The 20,901-nt window shown below is 38.1% G+C and overlaps 2 protein-coding genes across 3 annotated transcripts in view; both read right to left on the bottom strand.

Moving 5' to 3' along the window:
* Window positions 1-1,761: 1,761 nt before the first annotated feature.
* LOC127453135 (frizzled-1-like) lies at window positions 1,762-8,214 on the bottom strand. The gene has a single exon (XM_051719313.1). The coding sequence runs from the start codon at window positions 7,971-7,973 to the stop codon at window positions 6,345-6,347; it is 1,629 nt and encodes a 542-aa protein (XP_051575273.1). The 5' UTR covers window positions 7,974-8,214; the 3' UTR covers window positions 1,762-6,344.
* Window positions 8,215-12,074: 3,860 nt separating this feature from the next.
* Window positions 12,075-20,901, bottom strand: part of LOC127453144 (cyclin-dependent kinase 14) — a 217,384-nt gene continuing 208,557 nt past the window's right edge. For both annotated transcript variants that reach the window (XM_051719328.1, XM_051719329.1), the window contains one exon: window positions 12,075-17,156. The gene's annotated coding sequence lies outside the window, so the exon portion shown is untranslated. The remainder of the gene's footprint in view (window positions 17,157-20,901) is intronic.

Raw genomic sequence — 20,901 nt, 5'->3', positions numbered from 1 at the left:
GTTAAGCATGAATAAGACAGTAATTAATGCTTAACTAAATGTAGATTAAGGCTATATTAGCCATTATATTTATTACTTTTTAAATGTCAAATTTTTGTATAGAAAGTAATGCAATTAAAGCTCAGTTTCATAGATCATATACCAGGTTTACTAAACAATATTAAGCCAGTAATTAAGGCTAACTAGTATTGGCTGTTACTAATAAATTGCTCAAATCGTCTCTTGAAAACAACTGGACCCCCGTTCTAAAGTGAAAGTTTAACCTATTCAAGTTATTGGTTTATTTTGCATTTATTAGGAGGTATCTTAAGTTTACTGAACTATGTTAAGACAGTAATTATGACTGAGTTATTAATTTGTTTAACATTTATTAGGTGATTACAGTATTTGCAGTAAACTTAATTTATTATAATTGAAACATGTGCAAAACAAACCCATAACTTGAGTAGGTTCAACTCTCACTTTAGAACAGGGAGTCAAGTTATTTTAAGGAATACTAATTAGCCTTAATTATTTAGTAAACTTGGAATATGATCTCTGAAATTGAGCACAAATGAAGACGTTTAATAAGTTATAAAATATGTCTAATATAGCCTTACACTACATTCGGTTAATTATTAATTACGGTCTATTCGTGCTTAACTAGTGCATTATTGTGGACCCTTCAAATAAAGTATTGCCAAAGCATCATCTTGTTTTTTATAAAGTCAACTGTTCTTTTGAAGTCAAATGGAAAACACAACCTGTAACGCTAGTTTCCTGTGCTGACAGCATCAATGCACAATATTACTACAATATTTGGACATTTAAGACACACTTAAAGATGTCTGCATGTCATTGCATTACATCCAAAATATCAAAGTCATTGTTGTGAAAGAAAAATAGCATGAGCAAATTTTTTAAGCCAAACCATTTACAAAAAGTTTGTTTTGTTAGACACTTTTTTAAGCCTTCAATTAGAAATTCTGTATCCAATTTAACTTAAATGTATGCGTTTTAAAAGACACTTTCTTACCAAAGTGCCTTAAACTAAAACAATTTTACACTTTGATCCTTAAACTATTAATAAAATTGCTCTGTCATCATTTACCTTCCTTTGTGGAACACAAAAGCATCTTCAAACAGTTCACAGTGATGTCTGTGAAGCTCCAAAGAGGACAAACAAACAAAAATATCACCATAAACATAGTAGTCCATGCAAACACTTTTTCCCAAGACTTCTGAAGCCATACATTAGCTTTGTGTTCAGAACGGACTGAAATTTAAGTTGTTATTCACTAGAAATCTTCCCCTAGTTCTCGTACAGGTGGTTTGGTCATGAAAACTGAAAGCGAACATGAATGAGATTTTGGAGGGTAAGATTATCAGTGAATAACATCTGAAATTTGGGTCTGTTCCTCATGCAAAGTTTAATGGAAAAAATAACAGCATTCATGTTTGGATTCACATGAGGGTGAGTAAATAATGACATCATTTTCAGTTTTGGGTGATCTATCCCTTTAACTGATACCTCACAACTTAGTCAAACAACCCGTCTAGCTGTCTTTCAATATAACAAGTCTCTCAACAGCGAGCGAGCAGGACTGGGCCTGTTAAATCTGACGTGTGTGTTTTTTCTCAACAGAGATGAGAGCAACCGTGCACTAAAGAGGACAATAATAATTTAACATCTGTTTCAATAACACTATTGACTTGCAGCCATATATAGCATGCTTCCAAAAGAAATCATGTTTACACTTAACAATAAGGTTGCATTCGTTAACATGAACTAACAATGAACGATACTTTCACAGCACTTTTCATTTTTGCATGCACTAACACATTGTAACATTAACAGCAGAACTAACAATGAATAATGGCATTAAAATTAACATAATCCAAGATGAATAAATGCTGTAAAAGCATTGTGCATTTTAGTTCAAACAGTATCATTTCTAATGCATTAACAAATATATAGAACCTGATTTCAGAGTGTTACTGAAAACACATTTTGAACATAAACATTTTTTGTTACCGACTGAGACGTTTTGTATGACAAATGTAATTAACCTGAATAGAAACAGACCTATATAACAAAGACAGTTCAGAGAAAAAAATTAAAACACATCCAACTCCCATTCAAATTGAACCATTAGACATACAATCTCTCTTGAAGGCAAATTCACTTGCCAAAACAGAGCAATGTTTTGTACAAATGTGAACTTTATTCTTCAAAGATGTGAATATATAAACTATTGTCTATAAATATAAAGGGCTCTTTGTTAGTATTACAGCCAGAAGTGTGAGAAACAAAAATAACAGATGTCACCGGTGTAGACAATTTGTAATATAGGCTTGAATGCTGTGATTAAATACTTTTCAGATTCATGCATAAAGCATTCATAAGAACATAGGATTTTAAATCTACCCTGACGGTGCTTTGTCAAATCACAATGTGTATGCTGCTGCTTACATAAATTGCTTTGGGAAAGCAAAAACATTCATTTGCATGAGATATTTTTGCCATAAACAATCAAGACTTTTCTGATGTTCTGTAAAGGGGTTTTCTATGAAAGGAAGCAAATGTTACATTGAACAAGACCCTGATTCATTACAAACTATGTACTGTTTGACCGGTACTGATAAGAGTGCTTTGACAAAGCTATTTGTAGAGTTTGGCACAAGGAACGCTTCTATTAATCAGTTGTTGATACTGATAATCGGTCTATCACCACTCATATGCACTATAAGTCAATGACGATGCTGTTCTGATGCCAATTTTCACACCACATTATCGAGCATGTTTACAATGTGTTTATTCCCAAGTATTTTCAATTATTACCAATACCTGATAATTATCAAAAGTCAGCTGATTCAAAAAATCCGAGTGCGCAAGAGAACCGTGTCTCATGAGATTTTAAATCATCAGGTTATTATTTATGATGTCAAAACTTAAAAACGTGTATGCACATTGGATAAGCCGGTAAGAACGCCGGTAAATGTGCATGCAAACACGTTCTAGACCACACCCCGAAAAAGGAAACCCGTTTAAAGCGTTTATATGACCTTGCATGTTGTCAGCTTATTAAGCATAATCGGTGTAAGACCGGGAATGAACACGCGCTCACTGATTGTTATTATTAGTGGTCGACCCATATGGGTCTTTCAATGGCCGTTACTGATATCTAGAGAGCAGGATGGCCGATGGCTCATATAAATGCCAAAAAACATAATACAATTTAACAACAGCGAATCAGATGTACACAACATTTCTAAAGTGAAACAAATAATGCTAACACTTTCTATGAAGCCCATACTTATAATGCATTAGTAATGTCTCATAATCCACTTTATAATACGTTATAGCTTTTGTAACCACAATTATACTACACTATAATACTTATCTATTCATAGTTATACCTTAGAGTATAATGCATTATAACACAAGCAACATTTAATTTTATCTGCAGAAGTTATAATGAATTATAAATATTTGTAATATACATAACAGGTATGCTTAAAGTAAAGTGACAAAAGCAATGAGATATTTATAAGATATTTTAAGTGGTTATAAGACATGCTGAAAGGTATATACTGTACATTACACATGCACAAAATACAAAATAACACACATGCAATGTACATTTGAGATATTATGGAAAACACTTGTGTAGCTAAAAGGTTCAAATAGATCAAAATATGTATGTTGATCACACATGTAGCCAAACTTCTTGAGTATAAACACGCACAACAATTAAAAACAAATAATAATAATAAATCAAACCGATTCTATATTTGACTTATTTTATAAATAACTTTCATTATAGAAGTTTGACTTGTAATGTATTAAACTGTATGTTACAAGTTTATGTTTTGGCTGTTTATAAGATATTGCTTGTGTAACTTTACTTAAAGCAGGCAAAGAACACTTATAATATGATCACGTCATAAAACCTTTTGACTGTTTACACTATACAGCACTTATAACATTAACTTTATTACCTTCTGCTGCGTTAACATTGGATGTTGCTTGTGTTATAATAATGCATTATACTCTAAAGTATAACTATGAATAGGGGAAGTCTTATAATGTATTATAACTGTAGTTATAAATATTTATGTAAAGTTATAACTTATTATGAAGGTGTATAGTGAGACGTTATAAATGCAGTATAATGCATTTATAACGCCTTTACAATGCACTATAAATATGGGCTTCATAGAAAGTGTTACCCAAATAATTTTTTATTTACTCAAATTTGCATAAAGTTGAAAAGAAAATACCTTGAAAACAGAAAGTGTTGACTGTCCACTGACAAATCTATTGATAGATTTCTGGAACTGACACAAGGGAAAGTTAACACTTCTGTAAATCGCCCAAGCGAACATGGTTATCGGCCGATGTCGATAATCACACAATGGCCAAATATTAGCCGATTCATCGGCCTGGCTGATTTATCGGTATATCACTAGTTATTACCAACAGATCTACATGACATTTTTTGAGAAGTGCATTGCAAACACAGTCCATTCTGTTTGAGCTGTATGTTAGAGGTACTTCTTGTGCAAAAGATTCATGTTTCAAACGAAGGAGAAACATCAACAAAGTTCATCACACACTGAAGGAAATTAACTCAGAATCTTTATAAATTACATTTCGTTTAGTTAGAAGCAAGAGCAGGTCCAACCGTAATGCTGGTCCATTTAAGTTATCTTCCAAAATGAAAAAGGCACTTAAGTTTACTCAGCCGTACACACTGGCAATGCCAACCACGGGCACTTATGGCATTGTTCTAGCTCCTTCTTCCATATTAAAGTCTCACCCGCCATACAATTTTCCAGTTCAATATTTCATCAGCACCCAGACAAATCTTTGCCATAAAGCTTTAATTTAAAGCTTAAAGGAATATTCAGGGTTCAATCGACAGCATTTAACCACAAAAACGTTATTTCAATTCGCCCCTCCTTTTCTTAAAATAAAAAGCACAAATGTGTGTTCCAGTGAGACACTTACAATGGAAGTCAATGGAGTCAATCCGTAAACGTTAAAATACTCACTGTTTCAAAAGTATAGACACAAGACATAAACAATACGTGTGTTAATTTGATTTCAGTGTGATTAAATCACGAATCTTTTCAGTAAAGTTATTTATCCAATTTAACAACTTCATTGTCATGACAACGTAACGCTATACACTCTTATAACTTATAAAAAAATAAGTCAGCAGAGAATTAATTTATTAGAGTATTTCAGAAAATATTTGAGCATTGTGTTTTATCCTTTGACAAGGCTATTTGTAGAGTTTGGCACAAGGGACGCTATTATTAATCGGTTGTTGATACTGATAATCGGTCTATCACCACTCATATGCACTATAAGTCAATGACGATGCTGTTCTGATGAAGTTCCATCCCAATTTTCACACCACACTTATTGAGCATGTTTATGTACACAGTATTGTGTGTAATGACATTTATTTTTATTATTATTACCAACAGACAGTGCAAGAAAACTGCGTTTCATGAGATCATCATGGTATTCCGTTTTTAAAGTCAAAAAGTAAAGACGCATAAAGCACATTGGATAAGTGCCGAAATCTGACTCCCGCCAGATTCCCCTCTTCCTGATTGGATCTTATTAGGGAGTCAATATTCGGCACTAGGCCTACACCGGTGAAGGTGTTTATAGTACATGCAACGCGAAATTTGGGTAATGGATAAAACTGTATGTTTATGATCATAATACACAAGCTCAAATAATACAGAGTTTTAACAGAAGAATTCATGGAAGTGCTTTTATCAAATTATAAACTTCACATTTCTGCCTTTAATAAACTCCAAAAATTGACCCCATTGACTCCCATTGTAAGTGTCTCACTGGAACACAGATTTTCGCTTCTTTTTCTTTTTAAAGGAGGGAGGAGACGAAATGATTTTTAGTGGAAATCAACATAGTTCTACAAATGCATGGGACTGTAAGTGCTGTGCGCACAATTCACGCATTATTTGCATGGAAAAAAAAATAATGTAATATTTGCCCATGGAAAAACTGACGGTGATTAAAAGATACAGTTTTACATACAAACCACACACAGGTGTCCTTAAAAAGTATCCCATCAGATCACCACCAAGAATATTCCAAGAAAAATCTCCATATCCCGTTTGAAAGGCATAAATAATCTCCAAAACTATATAGTCGGACCCCCCCCCCCCCCACCCAAGAAAAGAGAAGTGATTAAGATCCAAGTGAGATTTAAATACAAATATATACTTACAAAAAAATCACAATGTTTATTTACAACATGAACATAATATACCAAAAGAGTTTTTCCATCAGAAAAAGTGAATAAAAAAAAGTTTATTATTCACACAGTTGTCTCGCCCTGTTTACTGTTCGCCAGTCTGGTGTAGAACCTCCTCCAGGAATTAAGCGTTTTCCCGGACCATATCCAGAATCCAGACGTGATGCCCACGATTAGGGTCATCAGATACTTGATCATGAACACCGTGAAGTCCGGGCTCATCTGCGGGTTGTGTGCGGGACAGGGCACGGCGTACGTCTTGCAAGACTGACTAGTCCACGTCTGTTCCCAATGGTCCCGGAAGGCCTGTTCGTAGAAATAACATGCGATCACGATGGTGGCTGGCACCGTGTACAGGACACTAAAGATGCCAATGCGCACCATCAGCTTTTCCAGCTTCTCGGTTTTGGTGCCATCGTGTTTCATGATGGTTCTGATGCGGAACAGCGACACGAACCCCGCCAGGAGGAACGAGGTGCCAATGAACAGGTACACGAACAACGGTGCCAGGACGAAGCCTCGGAGCGCGTCCACGCTGTTGATGCCCACGAAGCACACCCCGCTCAGAACATCTCCATCCACTTGACCCACGGCCAGGATGGTGATGGTCTTGATGGCTGGCACTGCCCACGCCGCCAGGTGGAAATACTGCGAGTTGGCTTCGATGGCTTCGTGGCCCCATTTCATGCCAGCGGCGAGGAACCACGTAAGCGCCAAGATGACCCACCAAATGGAGCTGGCCATGCTGAAAAAGTACAGCATCATGAACAGAATGGTGCAACCCTCCTTTTTAGTGCCCTGCACTACAGTCCTAAACTCGTTGTCGAACTTCTCGTTACAGACCACTTTGTCTTCCAGGAGAAATCCTGCGATGTACGCGATGGACACCATGGTGTAACACCCGGACAGGAATATAATGGGTCTCTCCGGGTAACTGAAGCGCTTCATGTCCACCAAATAGGTCAGAACCGTGAACAGAGTGGATGCGCAACACAAAACAGACCAAATCCCGATCCAAATCCGCGCAAACTTCTGCTCGTCCTCGTCGAAGTACATCATCCCATGGAGTTTCTTGGGTTCGCACGGCGCGCCGCAGTTCTCCTCGTCCAGAAAGCGGTAGTTGAGGTAGGGGGGCACTTTTAGCGACGTCGGGCACTTAAAATGCCACCTTTTGGCGTGGTCGGGTGTCGTTAGGGTCACGTCGGGAGTCGGGTTGATGGGCGCGCTCCTCTCGGATGTGTTCTGACCCACGCAAAGCTCTCCGCCGTGCACCGGGAACGACTCGCAAGCGAGACTGTCGGGCCACTGGAACCCGAATTTATTCATGAGCGCCTCGCAGCCCTGACGCGCCCGTTCGCACAGCGAGCGACACGGCGGCAGCGCCTGCTCCAGAACCGTGCACACCGGCGCGTACATGGAGCAAAGGAAGAACTTGAGGTCCGGGGAGCACTGGACTTTGACGAGCGGGTAAAACTGGTGCACCTCCAGCCCCGCGTCCTCCTGGTTCGTGTGCCCGAGCAGGTTGGGCATGATGGTCTCGTTGTACGCGATATCCGTGCAGAGCGGGATGGAAATGGGCTGACAGAAGCCGTGCTCCGGTACCGACATGCCACGGTCCCCGTACTGTCCGTTTATTCCCAATATTCCCAACGAGGCGAGCAGGAGAAGCGCGGAGGCAGCGCGCACGGCCATCTTCTGCGGTTTCTCCTCGCTGCCAGCTGGCGCGCCAGCGCACTGTCCTCCCCAAACGCTCTTTGTTGGTTTATCCGTCCAAATTGGATTTTAGTCCGGTCAAAACTTTTAGGAAAGTACGGTGGGAACTTTAAATGGTGTTCCGCAGATCATGAACGAATAAAACGACATTAAAGAAAACAACAGAAATGTTTCATATACGGAGTTGCAGTGATTGCTGTGTCCGTGTGTGCGTGTCAGGGCAACTGTGAGCTGTTCAAACCTGTTTCCAGGCGCCCAGCTGTCTGCAGCTCATCACCGAAATAAGGGCGGGGCTTCTTACGCACGGATGGCGTGTGTTAGGGAGCGTCGTCAATTATGTGCCTGTGGTTCGTTTTACATTATTTGATTTTTTTCGGGTTTTTTCGGGTTTTACCGTTTCTTTCACTATGGGCACGTTTGGACTTGTGCACTTCAGAAAATTAAAAACATCCGCAGAACACAAAATATGTCTTCCATACAGTGAAAGTAGATGGTGATTTAAACAGTCAAGCTCCCAATGGGACACTAACATTAGGGGTTCTGTGTTTGCTGGGATTATTATTACCCATCGACCACTTCTGTATGAGTAATTTACCAACGTGCAAATATAAAATGTTAGATATTGGTGAAGAACATGTTTTCCAGTGAAAATGTTTAACAATCCTTCATATTAGATGAAGCTGTATAATGAAAAACAATTCCTTAATTTAATAGAACAAAATGAAGTAAGGGCTTTAATAACTAATCTTAACGATATTCTAAACTTTCTAGAAAGTACTACAATGGGTATTTAATATGGTAAAGCACAATTTCTTAATTTCATGAAAGTAAGGGGGTAGATTTGGCTTGAACATTGGGGGGTTGCAGCGATAAGCATTTACCCATGTTTCCATTGATTAACAGAGGGGGGGATTGTTTTGATTAATGAGGGGGTTACCTCTCCCCCATCCCCCCTGGAATCTACGCCCCTGCATGAAAGCAAATTTGCTTACACAAGCCTCTAAGAAATACATGCACTTTGTTTGACAAAGCCATGACATGTTTTTGCATGTATGACACTTATGGCCAATGTAGTTCTTTCTTAAAATCATAACATTAAGCATACAGACAATACATGAGCTAAACAGACCCTAGTCAAAGTAATCATCTACCAAACTATTGAACAGATATTGAATGCCTGTCCCTCACAATAGCTTACAATTGGGAAAAGTTAAATATGGTGTCTCCCCTACGGTTTACATGCAGAAATAATCAAAGTACCAAAACGTCCATGTTGTAAAACAGAGATGGTCCCTAAAGTGTAGCCCCGCCCACAGCCTTCCTATTGGTTACAGCATGTGTCTGTTGGAGAAATGAGAGGAACATGATTTGCAGTGACAGGGGAATGTAAAGAGTGTTTTTGTCTCAGTGAATTTAACATTTAGCCATCTTCCTTTGGCCTATTTTACCTTTATAATAGGGTTTATTAATGAGTCATTAACAAAGATTAAATGCCCTACCAGATCACTTGTTCATGAAGGATCAATTCAGGTTAATTTAATCACTTTTTAACATTTACCTTACATTCACAAATAAATATATAAAAATGAGACACGTCTTATTTAAACGAATATTACTTAATGATCTGTTAAGCATTAACTAATGCAATAATGCTTGTTAATGAGTTATTAATTAAAATATTTTTTCTGTGAAGGTTTTTTTTTTTCCACAGAGCGAGATGTTCAATATTAGTCACAGTAAACAAGTAATTTGAAGTCACAATAAAAATTAAAATGGAAATTTCATGCTCGATTCATCAGTGCACGTTACTCCAGAACAACAACAAAACAAAGCAAAAAAAAGTTTACATTCGAAATCTTTCATCAAAATGTAATCACTTTACCTTTATGCATTTGGCAAACGCTTTTATCCAAAGCGACTTACAGTGCACTTATTACAGGGACAATCCCCCAGAGCAACCTGGAGTTAAGAGCCTTGCCCAAGGACACAATGGTGGTGGTTATGGGTATCAAACCAGCAACCTTCTGATTACCAGTTATGTGCTTTAGCCCACTATGCCACCACCACTCCATTTACATTTATGCATTTGGCAGACGCTTTTATCCAAAGCGACTTACAGTGCACTTATTACAGGGACAATCCCCCTGGAGCAACCTGGAGTTAAGTGCCTTGCTCAAGGACACAATGGTGGTGGCTGTGGGGATTGAACCAGCAACCTTCTGTTCAGTTCAGTGCTTTAGTCCACTACGCCACCACCACTCACAACAACTTCACCAAGCCCTCTTTTTTTCATCTCCTCTCCTCCAATCACCTGACACAGTATGCAAAGCCCACTTTTCATCATCCAATTAATTACAGATGTAAAAATATCAAGTCCTGCCCTAGATTGAATATCCTGTGTCACAAGAAAATACTTTGCAAGTAAAAAGGTTGGGAATGCAATTTCACGTTGACCTAAAGTTGCATATACTTTTTAGAACAAATTACACAATATATAGTATTTTATATAGCATTCATGGCAAAACTATATTGAGCAAATAAAACAACAACACTTTACTTTGAACAGGGCACATGAGATCTCATTTAATTACCCATTATATGAGTCAGCTTGAAGTGAAGATGACCAGATGAATCAGAGAATCCAGAAGAGCTGAGATGTCCAGACAGGTTAGCAGCATGTGAATAATCCTAGGAAACACTGTACTGCCCAAACTTGTAATGAACCACTAAGAGATGACATGCAAAGGGTGGATGAGAACCTGGACTGAGGGGTTAAATTCAAAACACACTGAAATGAGAGCCTTGCACTACGAGAGACAGATAGATAGAGAGTGCAACAGTGACACTCACTTTTTGCAGCAAAATTCGTAATTTTCTCCGCAGGCATTTCAAAACATTCTTCGATAAAGAGTTAAAAGCCATGAATAATAATACAATTAAAAAAACAGCTTAGTGATGAAATATAACATTACAAACTTTGATTTGAAACAAAAATCAGGAAATTAGTGTTAAGTTCTTTTATGAGGCTGCAACACATGAAGCGTTGTAAACAAAGTAACAGTGTCAGAAATTCACTTTTAAATTAAGGGGCATTATTTGCCCCCTGGATTTGATTTTCAGGGGCATTGCCTACACGAGGGCATATGTTTTCTAACCATTTAAAACAAACTGTGTCGTATGTTTATGTCAAAATGCTTCAGTTTAATCGATTCATTTATACAAATTATATAAATGATTAATACACATTGATAATTTATAACCTCTTACCCTAAATCATCATCAATACATTGCGTCATAATATGTATTACGAGGAATATAATATAATATTAAGAACAACATCAGATGTTACAAATAAAAAAAGGAAGGGCTTTCTTTTGCCAACACATTTTTAATTTCGGGGGCATTTCTAGGGGTAGTTTTGACCTGCAAAAACACCACTGAAATTCAAAAGGTGGCTCTCGTAATTAATTCCTCAGTTTTTAATTTATAACATCTGCTATAGTTCTTAATTTTCTATTATAATCCTTGTTAAACATTTTATGGCTTAACATATGAATTAATGTTGATTTTATTCATAGGGTAAGAGGTAATAAATTTGCATTAATGAATCGGTTAAATTGAAGTGTTTGACATAAACAGATAAGATAGTTTTAAATGGTTAGAAAAAAAATAAAGTAGTTAAAAAAACATTAAATGACATTTCTGACAATACAGTAACTTTTCCGAATGGTGGATTGCTCTTAAGGACTATTCATATTGTATTCTTCACCAGGAATTTTCCAATTAAACACGTTGAAATCTCACTGACTTTTGGCTCTGACTTTGGCTTCTTCAGAATCATATATCATCGATTAACAACCTCGGAGCTGATGGTCGGTCTTTCTTTAGATGTGTACAAGAAGTTATCACTAGAAAATATTGTTGTGATTCATCCTGAAGCTTGTTGGTTTGGCTTGGAAGTCATTACTCATGAAAGTTTCTATAATCCCTGTGGAGAAAATGAATGGGAAAAATACTTCCCGAAGCAAAGTGCAGATGCAGAAATGGCTGTTCGCATTGGGAGAACAGTGGTTGGTTTGAAGCATTAATAAACTTTATTTTTATTTCAGGTAAAACAACGATAAACAACATTTACAGAAGGACATTACATCTTCCATAATAATAACATTACATACAGATTCTAACAAATAATGCAGTTACTACTGTAATCAGTGTCGTTTCAGACCATTCTGGTGCCCTAGGCGAGATCCCTATTGCTGACCCCGTTGGGGGGGGGGTTTGGGGTGGCCTCCTCTTTGGGCACCCCCCCAGCAGATGGTGCCTTAGGCCAGTAGCGGTTCTAGCTTGTAGGGCACCCTAGACGAAACCCGCTTCAACACGCCCCCAAAGTTGTTGACCGGGGGGTGGGAGGGGGGGGATCTGTGTGGGTGCCTCGTGCCGCCGCCGCCCCCCACCCCCCCACCGCAAGATGCCACCCTGGGCAACTGCCCATGCCTAAATCCGCCACTGCCTTAGGCGACCACCTAGTTCGCCTATGCCTAGAAACGGCCCTGACTCTAATATATTCTACGTTTTTTTCTTGTATAAAGTGACCAGCTACACTTCTAAGTTCCAGACTGCTTGTCAAACTTCTGTATTATTTCAGTGCATCTTACAAAAAGCAAAACTCGATATAGGCGAGTGAAGCAAAAACAGATCGAGTGATCAGCGCGGCGAGATGCATGTTGAACCGTAACACCTTTTGCCCAATAACTATATACGGAATATGAATTAGCCAAGGGGACATTGGTGACCTGAATGCAGAAGCATCGCTACTACCACTGGCATCTCAATGCCCCCTCGTCATATATACAGCAGAGTATATACCAAAGATTACAAAAGATTAAATATAATTACAGATGAATAGAAGAATAACATGGTATTGACAGCACATTCCAAAGCATGTCATATAGAGCAAACCTGGGAATCTAAAGCTATTCCCATTAGTGTTTTTTGTTGTTTTGTTTTTAACATTTATATATTGATTTAATAACGTCTGGATGCCGACTTTGAAGTGAGAGCCAATGATTGCGCAAACATGAGGTCTGGTTTGTGACCGTCACAGTGCTAAATGTGCAATTTCAATGATGGTTAATTATTACTAATCTTTTTGTTTTCTCCACAATCTCACTGCGAGGGCAAACGTCCGGAAAACACCTCGGCGTGAAAACTAAAGGAAACTCTGCGCACCTAAAGGTGGAGATAAAATACAGCGTGTGGTTTCAGTGACTGCATGTAAGGCTGCGACTGGCACAAAGGCAAAAGGAGTACTTACATGCACGTCGCATGAAAAATAATTATTGAGCTGCTAATACTGGTGGAACGGTTTAATGCGACAGTGGGTGCAGACGCATTGCTGCGTTCTGACAGAATAAAGATGCAGCTCTCTTCATAGTCGCAACATATAAAACAACATGAACTTCATTTCAGCGGGTCCCTCCGAGAGAATACAGATGAGACGCTAAACGAACTTTCAAATACAGTCTTCTCCACCAGCGTGGTGGCGGTTTGGTGCAGACTAGGAGTTGAATTAGGCCCCAAATTGGAGTGTTTAATCCCATTCAGAGTTCTGCTATTTTCAGGAGTGACAACTGCATTTCTTTAAATCCATGAAGTTTTATTTAGTGTTTCTATTAGAGTGCACTGTTTGAAAGCAACGATAAACAAAACGCAATGCTTCTCTTGACAGGTCGTTGACAAAGTTGTCTGAAATGATAAAAATGTAGACAATATTTCTACAAAAAAAAATCTAGTTTAAAAAACATGTTTCAAGTTCATAGAAATGTAATCTTTGAGTTCATGTTGGTTTTTATAAATGTTTGAAAAGCATTAATTGCATTTTCTACAAAAAAGGAAAAAGAAAGAAAAAAGAAAATGTTTTAACGTCAAGTGGTGTAACAATCAAGGTATTAAAATACTTTTCTTGCACCTTAATATAAACACGTGTACGCAACTTAATCGTTACTTTCAAAAAGTTTCAAACATTTACTAATATCATGATTTTTACAATCATAAATATAAAGAAGTTTTCTTATGGTTACTCCATTTGACCTGAACAAAATGCACCTTTTCATAAAAATCTCTGATATATTTTTCTTTAAATCTTCTCACACAGTCTTGAGGGTCTAAAGGGGTTCTCTCTGTTTTATATGGTTTTTGTTTGTTTGTTTTGGTCACATGACAATAAAATGGCAACCTACGGCACATGCCAGTTTTCCCAAATGATTTTAATTTGGAGCACAAAAGTTTTTCAAAAATTCATGGTATTTTAAAACAATTTTACTTTACTACTTTTTTTTTTTTTTTTTTTTTTTTTTTTGAAAGAAACAATAAAATATTATCCTGCACTACTCATGCCAACACATCCCAAGAATTTCAGCTTTTTATGAGATTTTAATTTTATTTACCGTCGGTTTATTTCCAGACGGTTTCACCACTTAGACATTTTTTTACTTTAGGCCCAGAAAAAGCATCTAAATGACTTTGAACTCCTAAAATAAAAAAATAAAAATGACAAAAAAAAAATTTCATCAAAGTAGAGGTGTATTCAAGTCACTGTTTTGTGTGAAATGCAATTTTAATGCGTTTTTTAATAATGGCAACAAAAAAAAAAAAAAAACACTGACCCTGATGCCAATTTATTAACACCTGACATCTCCGGTCGCTAATATTACTTCACTAAAAAAAGCTAACACCAAATGGGTTAAACTGCTAGCATCCATGTTTCTTGTTTACAGCTGCGAGATGCCAAAACATTGCAATCGTTTTCACTGTCAACATCGGAAGTCATTCATGAATTGCATACACGTACGAAACGATAATTTAGGGGATTCAATCCTACATTAAAAATACATTAAAGGTGCTGTAAGCGATTTTTAGCGTTCTGAAGCTTTCACGTGACTGAGCGTTGAATTAGCCACGCCCCCTCATTTAAAAACCCCGCCCTCCAAAGATATTTTGAGAGCAAAACTGAGCAAAAGAGCAGCATTGTTTGTTCCTGTGGCTGTCAAATTTAACAGTGGCACAACAGCGCCCTCAACTGGCAAACATAATGAATCACAGCCTCAATGATCCGCTTCAAATACAACACTATGAGAACGAGCAAAATGATTGACAGGTGAAAAGCGTCACATTTTTGTTTGCTGTTTACAAAGTCTAGACCGGTGAGATATCTCAGGACACTTATTTCATTAATATCTTTAAGGGAGTAGGACATTTTTTTGCATACTTTACCAAGAAAAAATCACTTACAGCACCTTTAAGTAACATACAGGTGCAACACGTGACCCTATAAGCTGGAATGTTGAGCAAAAATGTTCAAAAGTGCATTCGCAGTAGGTGATGAAGACCTTTTAAACTCCATGAACACCATTATAATCCTCTGACCATCAGCCATACTATTATGATTAAAGCTAAATCAAGATATTCAATTTGTACAAATGTTAATAATACAATGAAAACGGATTATGTCAGGATAACTGTAACTGTCAAGGTATGACGTATAAAGGGACATGCACGCCTGTACACTTGAGTAACAGCATTCCATTCCGTTTATGAATGCTATTAAATCTGATTATAAGCAGGGTGATGTGGCCGTTCTGTTGATTGACGACTAATGCTTTTTCTTAATGATCTATTAACAGTGTAGGGCCAAACATTGCTATTGTACTACATTTTGCACTTATCACAGAAAGCTAAAAAAAAATTTAAACACAAAGAGACACATACTGTTTCAGCTCAGCAACTAATACTGTACCCAAACATAGATTACATTATTATCTCGCTCAATAGATCTGTTGCGCATAAATCGATTGTGTCAGAACAGACGGACATGAACAGGAAGAGCAATAACTGCTGTACCGAGAGCCCTGATCAGTACGGGGACTAGGGGAGTAGTGCACTTGGAGAAGGGTCCTTCAGACCACCCTCCTTCCTTCTTAAAGGAACGCATCTTATCAGCGAGTCTTTGATTTCTACGCAATTCGAAATGGAAAGGGGGCGTTCACACAGGATGCATTTTTGCATTCAAAAAACAGCTTGACGCAGCGCAACAAAATGAGACCAAACACAGTGCCCTCGAGACACGTATTAACTTTTTTTTTTATTATGCATAGTGCTCATGGCGCGAGACACTAAAAAACAGTTAGATGCATCGCAACATAATGCATGTTTACAAAGTCCAACGATTTAAAAATAACGCAGCTGAATGCAAGAATGTAGTCTGTGCGAACAGCCCTTAACAGTTCAAAGCAACACCTTGTAAAAATCTTTTTGGGCCATGTTAATGATCAATTAGCGAGTGCAATTCATTATTAGATTGTCACGAGCTTTTGGACGGAACAGCAAAAACAAATCAATTTCTAAACGTGGACGACCGAATTTCTTTCCCATGCACAGTAGCACCAGTGCAAACGTATTGCCTGTATTTAACACTCAATGCACACTTAAATACACACACAGATAAGTGTTTCTCAAGTACCACGATAATCCCCCCGAATGCCTCTCAGCCGCTAGCGATGGTGCTAATTGCTTTAGCGTTGTCCCTGCAGTGAGTGAACGTGCACCATCAGGCTGCAAATGCATGGACAACATCATAATCAGTGCGAATATTTTTATTACTGTCGGAATTATTGAAAAGTTTCAGAAAGTAGCCCAGAAAGCGGAAGGTAGCAAGAAATGCTAAATGCTAGCTCTGTATTGTCGGTCTTGCGTGTGCAGATGTCTTGTTAGCATCTGATTGTGCGCTGGACGGCATTTGGTCTGTTTTCTAAAATAGACACTTATATTTTACCGTACATACAAATATACATTCATACATAGGTAGCTACATACACAACCAGCTCATATTAATTGCCTTTTGAAGTCCTTCCCTTGATGTTTCCGAGCGTTGTTCGCATGTCGACGATGTGTGAACATAACACAACATTCCTCGGAAACAAACAGTGGAAAAACAGATGATAAACTCAGATATGACTGGATGCATGACTTGTGTCTTCACACTCTCAGTCTCACAGGGAAGTTCGAATCAGCTGGAAGTAAAATCATATAAATAAACAGAAGAGCCACTCGCGTATCATTCTCCTCTCTTTGTCCTTCAGCTTCTTCACGGCTGACAGCAAAAACCTGCAACAAAAGACAAAAACATCCATCGTTAGTCCTGGTGTGCACGCTCACACTGTGAGTTGGGGAGTAAATAACTCAACTAATTTAACAAATATTTGCGGTTTTGTTTGTTAAATAGGCTAGCTTTTCAAGTAACTAGCTACTTTTTTGCAATAATAGTGCGCACTACCTCACACGTATGTAGGGCTGTATAAAAAAAAATACGATTAATTGCTATCTTCATTTGAACGATTCTGATTCTCAAAAATCACAAGATCAATCTTTTACTGTATACCAGGGGTGTTCATTACATCAATCACAAGACAACCACTGGTTGACCTCGCTAACAAACCACAAGGAGAGCAAAGAGAAACTACACAAGTAAGAAATGAGAATCTTTAAGATCTTTAAGAATCTTTTTATTTCCTCATTTCAGCTCCCGTGCGCTGTTTTGACTGGTTTTAATACCCAGCTCTAATCATATCTACAGTTGAAGTCAGAAGTTTACATATATTTGGGCTGAAGTCATTAAAACTCATTTTTTAACCACTCCACTGATTTAATATTAGTAAACTATAGTTTTGGCAAGTCGTTTAGGACATCTACTTTGTGCATGACATGAGTAATTTTTCCAACAATTGTTTACAGACCAATTGTTTCACTTTTAATTGACTATATCACAATTCCAGTGGGTCATAAGTTTATATACACTAAGTTAACTGTGCCTTTAAGCAGCTTGGAAAATTCCAGCAAATGATGTCAAGCCTTTAAACAATTAGCTTCTGATAGGAGGTGTACTGAATTGGAGGTGTACCTGTGGATGTATTCTCAGTGCCTCTTTGCTTGACATCATGGGAAAATCAAAGAAATCAGCCAAGACCTCAGAAAAAAAATTGTGGACCTCCACAAGTCTGGTTCATCCGTGGGAGCAATTTCCAAACGCCTGAAGGTACCACGTTTATCTGTACAAACAATAGTACGCAAGTATAAACACCATGGGACCACACAGCCATCATACCGCTCAGGAAGGAAACGTATTCTGTCTCCTAGAGATGAATGTAGTTTGGTGCGAAAAGTGCAAATCAATCCCAGAACAACAGCAAAGGACCTTGTGAAGATGCTGGAGGAAACAGGTAGACAAGTATCTATATCCACAGTAAAACGAGTCCTATATCGACATAACCTGAAAGGCTGCTCAGCAAGGAAGAAGCCACTGCTCCAAAACTGCCATAAAAAGCCAGACTACAGTTTGCAAGTGCACATGGGGACAAAGATCTTATTGTTTGGAGAAATGTCCTCCGGTCTGATGAAACAAAAATTGAACTGTTTGGCCATAATGACCATCGTTATGTTTGGAGGAAAAAGGGTGAGGCTTGCAAGCCGAAGAACACCATCCCAACCGTGAAGCATGGGGGTGGCAGCATCATGTTGTGGGGGTGTTTTGCTGCAGGAGGGACTGGTGCACTTCACAGAATAGATGGCATCATGAGGAAGGAAAATTATGTGGATATATTGAAGCAACATCTCAAGACATCCACGAGGAAGTTAAAGCTCGGTCGCAAATTAGTCTTCCAAATGGACAATGACCCCAAGCATACCTCCAAAGTTGTGGCAAAATGGCTTAAGGACAACAAAGTCAAGGTATTGAAGTGGCCATCACAAAGCCCTGACCTCAATGCAACAGAAAATTTGTGGGCAGAACTGAAAAAGCGTGTTCCACGCAATTCCAGCAACTTATTGTGAGAAGCTTGTGGAAGGATACCCAAAACGTTTGACCCAAGTTAAACAATTTAAAGGCAATGCTACCAAATACTAACAAAGTGTATGTAAACTTCTGACCCACTGGGAATGTGATGAAAGAAATAAAAGCTGAAATAAATCATTCTCTCTACTATTATTCTGACATTTCACATTCTTCAAATAAAGTAGTGATCTTAACTGACCTAAGACAGGGAATGTTTTCTATGATTAAATGTCAGGAATTGTGAAAACCTGAGTTTAAATGTATTTGACTGATGTGTATGTAAACTTCTGACTTCAACTGTATATATATATATATACTGCCGCTCACTGGATGTTTTTTGTTTTTGGCACCATTCGGAGTAAATTCTAGAGACTGCTGTGCGTGAAAATCCCAGAAATACTCAAACCAGCCCATCTGACACCAACAATGCTATTCTGAGATGAGGGTTGGAAAGTCTGATTTCATTTTAAATCAAGGGTCAAGAATAGTTTAAGTAATTTCTGCACCACAAGCATCACAAAATTGAAATTGCAAAAATGATGACTGTTTTCAAACAGTTTTCCTGCACGCATTACTGATCTTCCAATGGGCAGAGAAACTGCATTTGTTTGAGCCAATGTTGCTGTTCCGAGCTGGTCTGGATACTCAAACAAAACAGAGCAATGTTTGGAGTGCGCCAAAGAGACGCAGTGTTTACACTTTTACTTCTGGTTGATTCTGCATATTAAACTGGGAAAGTATTTAAAGTATAAAAAAATGACACCCTTGAGCTTTTAAAGTGTTTTCCCCAACAGAGTTTATGCGAGGAAGAGCAGCTAGAAGCAGACGGATCCGGCTTGCTGGTTTCTCTCCTAATCTTCCTCTTTTTTTCCCCCCATTGACCAAACTGCTAATAAATAATGCATGCACCTCTCTGTCTGTCAGCCTGTTATTCCCAGCCCTTTTCTTTCTCTCCTATTTTGAATTTCCTGCCTTTCTCTGTGGCCCTTCCCCCACTCTTTCTCAGTCCATGCATTTGGAAAGCCTCTCCTGTGTGAGTGCGTCAGAGATCAGAGCTCGAGGAAGACCACTGCCTTTGCTAGTTTCACCTATAGGGACGGATGTCAACCCAGAGGCCTCTAGCATATGTGTGCATGTGAAAGAGAACACCAACTGCACTCGCCCAGTTCAGGACCAAACTGTAAGAACCAGAGCTGATGATAATGTGTGGAGAGATTCTTGGGGGGGGGTTACTGGATGTAGGATCCAGTATGAAGTATTTTACATCACAAAAATTATATTTAATCCACAAATCAAGCTCTATCTGATCCAAGCACTTTTAAAGGGATTGTCCCAAATATAAACATTGTATCATTATTTACTCACCCACACTTTCTTCTGTGGAACACATAAGGAGAATCTTCACACAGCTCTTTTTCACACATCAACAGTTCATTTGATGCCACTGACGTAAACAGCTGACGACTGATGTCATGCATGTCCAACGTGTGCCACTGGCACCATATTTCATGGTCATTTTGTTCATTTTTGGAGCTTGACAGCTGTGGTCACTATGAGTTGTTGTCGTCGTATCTAAAAGAACTGTTTGATGATTCTTTAAAAATTCTCTTTTTGTGTTCCAGAGATTAAAAAAATAACAGCATATTTCTTTGGCATGACATACACTGCAAAATATCACTTTCTTACACAGTATGTTTGTCTAGTTTTCCAGTAAAAGTATCTAAACATCCCCAAAACGAAATACATTTACTTGACAAGCAAGATATTAATTTGAGGAATATTAATAGCTCAATCGACAGCATTTGTGTCATAATATTGATCACCACAAAAATGTATATCGTCTCGTCCCTCCTTTTCTTTAAAAAAGCATAAATCTGTGTTCCACTGAGGCACTTACAATGGAAGTCAATGGGGTCCATTTTTAGAGGTTTAAAGACAGAAATGTGAAGCTTATAATTTCATAAAAGCACTTACAGTAATTCTTCTGATAAAACTTGTGTATTATTTGAGCTGTGAATCGTC

This window comes from Myxocyprinus asiaticus, chromosome 15, assembly GCF_019703515.2.
Source record: "Myxocyprinus asiaticus isolate MX2 ecotype Aquarium Trade chromosome 15, UBuf_Myxa_2, whole genome shotgun sequence".
NCBI classification, from domain to species: Eukaryota; Metazoa; Chordata; class Actinopteri; order Cypriniformes; family Catostomidae; genus Myxocyprinus; species Myxocyprinus asiaticus.
Note: the sequence above shows the minus strand (reverse complement) of the source record. Positions and strands in the feature narration are given on the sequence as shown.